This window comes from Mirounga angustirostris, unplaced genomic scaffold (genome assembly GCF_029215605.1).
Source record: "Mirounga angustirostris isolate CCGP_5_RB_7025 unplaced genomic scaffold, mMirAng1.0.hap1 SCAF_12, whole genome shotgun sequence".
NCBI lineage: Eukaryota > Metazoa > Chordata > Mammalia > Carnivora > Phocidae > Mirounga > Mirounga angustirostris.
The window spans coordinates 32035497-32041496 of record NW_026991720.1 but is presented as its reverse complement, the minus strand read 5'-3'; the positions used below and the strand labels follow the sequence as shown (position 1 = coordinate 32041496).

The 6000-nt window shown below is 39.9% G+C and overlaps 1 protein-coding gene across 2 annotated transcripts in view; it reads right to left on the bottom strand.

Annotated features, from left to right (window-relative positions):
• Positions 1–4284: 4284 nt before the first annotated feature.
• CTTNBP2 (cortactin binding protein 2) overlaps positions 4285–6000 on the bottom strand; it is a 153345-nt gene continuing 151629 nt past the window's right edge. For both annotated transcript variants that reach the window (XM_045864354.3, XM_064575018.1), the window contains one exon: positions 4285–5384. In XM_045864354.3, the coding sequence (XP_045720310.1) occupies positions 5187–5384 (198 nt within the window). In that variant the 3' untranslated portion in view covers positions 4285–5186. The remainder of the gene's footprint in view (positions 5385–6000) is intronic.

Below are 6000 nucleotides of genomic sequence, written 5' to 3'. Positions count from 1 at the left end.
TGGATAGCCACATGCAGAAGAATGAAACTGGACCATTTCCTTACACCACACACAAAAATAGACTCCAAATGGTTGAAAGACCTCAATGTGAGACAGGAGTCCATCAACATCCTAAAGGAGAACACAGGCAGCAACCTCTTTGACCTCAGCCGAAGCAACTTCTTCCTAGAAACATTGCCAAAGGCAAGGGAAGCAAGGGCAAAAATGAACTATTGGGACTTCATCAAGATAAAAAGCTTTTGCAAAGCAAAGGAGACAGTCAACAAAACCAAAAGACAACCGACAGAATGGGAGAAGATATTTGCAAATGACATATCAGATAAAGGGCTAGTATCCAAAATCTACAAAGAACTCATCAAACTCAACACCCAAAGAACAAAGAATCCAATCAAGAAATGGGCAGAAGACACGAACAGACATTTTTCTAAAGAAGACATCCAAATGGCCAACAGACACATGAAAAAGAGCTCAATATCGCTTGGCATCAGGGAAATCCAAATCAAAACCTCAATGAGATACCACCTCACACCAGTCAGAATGGCTAAAATTAACAAGTCAGGAAACGGCAGATGTTGGTGGGGATGCGGAGAAAGGGGAACCCTCCTACACTGTTGGTGGGAATGCAAGCTGGTGCAGCCACTCTGGAAAACAGTATGGAGCTTCCTCAAAAAGTTGAAAATGGAGCTACCATATGATCCAGTAATTGCACTACTGGGTATTTACCCCAAAGATACAAAAGTAGGGATCCGAAAGGGTACGTGCACCCCGATGTTTATAGCAGCAATGTCCACAATAGCCAAACTGTGGAAAAAGCCAAGATGTCCAACAGATGAATGGATAAAGAAGATGTGGTATATGTATACAATGGAATATTATGCAGCCATCAAAAGGAATGAGATTTTGCCATTTGCAATGACGTGGATGGAACTGGAGGGTATTATGTTGAGCGAAATAAGTCAAACAGAGAAAGACATGTATCATATGATCTCACTGATATGAGGAATTCTTAATCGCAGGAAACAAACTGAGGGTTGCTGGAGTGGGGGGTGGGGTGGGAGGGATGGGGTGACTGGGTGATAGACACTGGGGAGTGTATGTGCTCTGGTAAGCGCTGTGAATTGTGCAAGACTGTTGAATCTCAGATCTGTACCTCTGAAACAATGCAATATATGTTAAGAAAAAAAAAAAGAAGAAGGTAGCAGGAGGGGAAGAATGAAGCAGGGGAAATCGGAGGGGTAGATGAACCATGAGAGACAATGGACTCTGAAAAACAAACTGAGGGTTCTAGAGGGGAGGGGGGGTGGGAGGATGGGTTAGCCTGGTGATGGGTATTAAGGAGGGCACGTATTGCATGGAGCACTGGGTGTTATACGCAAACAATGAATCATGGAACACTACATCTAAAACTAATGATGTAATGTATGGGGATTAACATAAGAATAAAAAAATATATATACATGCCTGACATTAGCTTAAAACTCTCCAGTGACTTCTCATTGTGCCACAGATTCTGACCAGAGCCTACACCAGAATCCAACCTCTGCCACACCATCCCCTTCATCCCTTTTAGTTCTTCTCTCGGCCAAATGTGTTTCAAGCCTCAGGCTCCTTCCTGTTACTTCCTTAGGACAGTTGCCAGTTCTGTAATCCCTGGCTTCTACCTCCCTAGATCCCTTTCTTCCTTCACGTGTCAGTAAATGTTAGGTCCATGAAGACCTTTCCTTGAACTAGTCTGCCCTAAAGTAATCCTTCCTCCATGACCTTCCTCCATCATTCTACTGATTTCCTTTACAGAATACACAGAGTATCAAGTTATGTTGTTTCTTTATTTACTCACCATCTCACCCCAACAGGCTGTAAACTCCAAGTTGAGCAGCATCCGGCACATCCTAACACTTTATCCCTAATCCCTAGCACAGAATATTACTTGAATGAATGAATGAGGTCTGAAGCCACTCTGAACAAATGTAAACTTTTGAATTAGCTAAGGAGAAATATATTCTTGATTTTCTTGAAGTATAAGCCAAACCATTTTTATGGTATGGTGAGCTAATAACCCTTTTAAGGTATCAGACTATATGGGAACAACTAACAGGATTTCTGATTGTCTGTTGTGCTTTTCTTCCTGGGAATAAGGAAAAACTCTAGTATTTTTCCCCACTGAGGATACTGAAGCCTAGAGATATAAAGTGTCATCTTAGCTTTGTGGTCAGAATTTGAGGTCATGGCTCCTGATATTCAAGTGTTATCTTCACTATTAAAGCAGAATAATGTGTAACTGCGTATCTCTTCTCAATGTATTTCCATAGTCCCCTCTAATTAACACTCAACAGACATCAGTCTGCAACTAAACATATTTATAGTAAAAACCAAACAAAGGATATCTGTTCACTGATTTTTTTTAATATTTGTGGGATGTTCTTTGAGAAAAATCTTGCAAAAGGGGTAGCATAGAATTCAGAAAGTATCACATAACTTCAGAGATTGACTTTGCTATAATGCGTCATAATTGTTCATAACAGGTGGCTAAGTCAGGTGATGGCTAGGGCTAGCCAACTGAACTTCAATTATTAAGTATTAACTGAAAAGAAAAAATATTGCATTTTTGAAGATTCAACCTTCTCTCTCAAAATTGGCTACTTTTCGTAATCAGCTTTTGTGAAGTCTCCCCTTGTTTTCTCTTTTACATAAGCAACTGCAAAATAGATGTCTATTTTGTTTTTGTTTTTTTAAAAATCTTTTTTAAAAGATACTTTAAAAAAAAATTTATTTAAGAGAGAGAATGAGTGGTGCCTGCGTGGCTCAGTCGTTAAGCATCTGCCGTCAGCTCAGGTCATGATCCCAGGTCCTGGGATCAAGCCCTGCATTGGTCTTCCTGCTCAGCGGGAAAGCCTGCTTCTCCCTCTCCCATTCCCCCTGCTTGTGTTCCCTCTCTCGCTGTGTCTTTCTCTGTCAAATAAATAAAGTAAATCTTAAAAGAAAAAAAAAAGAGAGAGCATGAGACGGGGGAGGGTTAGAGGGAGAAGCAGGCTCCCCACTGAGCAGGGAGCCCGATGCAGGGCTCAATCCTGGGACTCCAGGATCATGACCTGAGCTGAGGGCAGTTGCTTAGCCAACTGAGCCACCCAGGTGCCCTAGAGTAGTCTACTTTGGAGACACCTTCAAGTTAACATAAGAAGAAAATGGAAATTGCTAATGTATTTTAGTTAATTTCCAATTACATGTCTCTCACTTGTTTCATACACTTGCAGCTCTATTGTGAGCATCAGATTGTAAATCCTCAGTATTTGTGAATTGATTATACTTTGAAAAGATGTTAGAATGCCACACGGAGTTACAAGATGCCTTATTTGATGAAGAGGGAGAGAAGTAGGAACGCTTGCTTGTGTTACCTCATTTAATGCTCATGAACAACTTGCAGGTTGTCATGACCCTACTTTACTGCTGAGAAATGTGTATTAAAGAAATTAATTTGTCTTAGACCAGACAGCTAAGAAATGGCAGTGCTTAATTCAGCCCTAGGGCAATTTATCATCAAAGACCTTACCCCAAGCCACCCCCACCACTAGGCTCCCTTATATTGTATTGACTTTGAAAGATTTTTGGCCGTGACCTCACATCCCAGCCTGGCCCATTCATGTTTACATCTATGTCATAGAAACAAAGGCGTCACAAAATGTTTTTACTTTGATAGACACTAGGACATACTGACATTTTCCATTCTACTTCTAAAAATTGCTAGTTGTGACTCACTAAATTGATAAAATGATCCATTAGATCTCTACCTGTATTTTGAAAGACCCCCAATCTAAATGCCTTCTTTAGACATCTTGCAGTCTGCCGTCCAATTCTTCCCTGCTAGAAAGATCTTCTCTGATTCATCCCTTGTGGCATAATCTTAAACACCCATTAAGATACTTGCAGATATTTTTCGTAAAGTTTAATATAGTATCAGTGTATATGTGTGTACTTCAATGTAAATAACCATTCTGGCCAAGAGAGGGCTTATAATACTCTTAGACAAGTAAATCATTCTTGGTATAAAATCGTACCTTTTGGGGGGTATTTATGAGAGAAATATATGTTTTGTTTACCGAACACCTAATTCTTAGAGCTCCACTTAAATGTTTTATTTAACACTTTCTAACAGGGGTGGGCCTTTCTGTGAACAGCTAGTGAAATACCAACAGGGAGAACACATTTTATAATTGAACACAAATCTCTGTTGCATGGATGAACTACTAAGAGCTATAAATAGAAACTACGGCAAAATTATTTCACTAATTCAATATTTTATTGATGTCAAAGCATTTTAACTTTGAGTTGTATATGTCATTTCATTAGTAATTTTTGAAGAAACACTTCCAGAAAATATCAACTTTTATCAATCAGTTGTGCTACTAGAATTAAATCGAAGAGGGAGTTAACTAAATTAATTTATTGAAGCATTTGCAGTTATATTCACTTAGGTACAAAACTTTTGTAAGAAAGATAACACTTTTATTGCATTATATAATTTCATATTTTCTGGAGTCATAATGCAAACTCTGATAAGCATAAATATACATAATGCAACCAATCAGCAATGTAACCATTAAAAGATTTAAAATGTAAAACTAGAATTTAACAGGCAAAATACTTAATATGGCTTTTAATGGAAAGTAACTGTTTAGAAATGATTTGTTATTGCCCCATTCTAGTCATTCAAGTGAACATAAAGTTATCTCTATTTAAAAGCCAATGTTGTACATTTTATAACATGTACGCAATATGCTTCATGGACTTTCTTAAATATACAGATATATATATAGATATAGATATAGATATACAGTACACTGACAGTTCTAATACCCCTGAACATGTTGATTAAAACTATTACAATATTTCTATTATAAAACTACTTGAAAAGTTGGCATCACCTCTTGGTATTGAAGTTCAATCCTACAGAATTGGAAAGAAAAAAAAAAAGCAACAAAATGTTGGTTATAAATACATTCTTTACAAAAAAATTGAATAGTGGTCCCGCACTCATACTTTATATTACAGTGAAAACATTGCCTTCATTTTAAGGTATTTACATCTTGTTGTCCTTGGTTTGTGTGTGAAATATACAGAAGTTGAGAGTGAGACTATTGTAGGCAGGCCTATTTGTTTAGTTTTCCTACTCGTTCGTTTTTGTGGAAGTTTCAAATCTCTTCTTTTGAGTTGTTGTTGATTTCTATTTGCCTTGTATTTCTGCTGCTGCTTCTGGTGTTCTGGGAACACTGGGTGACTTTGCTTCTAGGAACAGGAAGAAAAGACTTAACTCTTGAAACACCCAACTCAGTCTTTGATGGACTGTTGCTGCATTCGGCCGGTTGATGGCTGCTGAGAGGACTGACCCCCTGTGAGAGGAGAGAGCAGAACAGGCCTGTCACGTCTGACCTGGTGGCCACCCGCTAACCGCCGTCCTCACCTCCTGCTCTGTGTCTCTGCACCAGCATGGAGGAGAGTCTCCCTGAACACGGTTCTCCTGCAAAACCAAACAGCAGACTAGAGAGAGAAGAGGCTGAGTGATTAACTTCCTCCAGACCCACCACCTGATTTTCATTTAGGCCCTTCGTGGCCTCGTACGAGTCCGTGAATCAAATGTCACAGTCTGGCAGCTTCCTGAAGTCCTGGCCCCGAAGACATCACCAAACTGGATTAGTCTCTGTAGGCAGCTCCTCAAATATCAACTCTCTCACTTTGGGTGAGTCACCTCACTTTTCTGCTTTCCTGGACACCAGATATTAAATGCTCAGAAAGTATGCGCTGATGAACTAACTATAAGACTGGAGCACGGCTCTGGGTGTTTCTTCCAGAGCAGAAACCATCCGTGCTGTAACAGGGGCGCTTCCCTCCTGCACAGCCACAGAGCTAGACGGCTGACGTGATTTGTCCCCGGTCTCAGAGGGAGGACGCTGGGCCGGACCTCGGGCTCCCAACTTTCCCTCAAGGTGTTTGCCCTTAGAGTGTCTA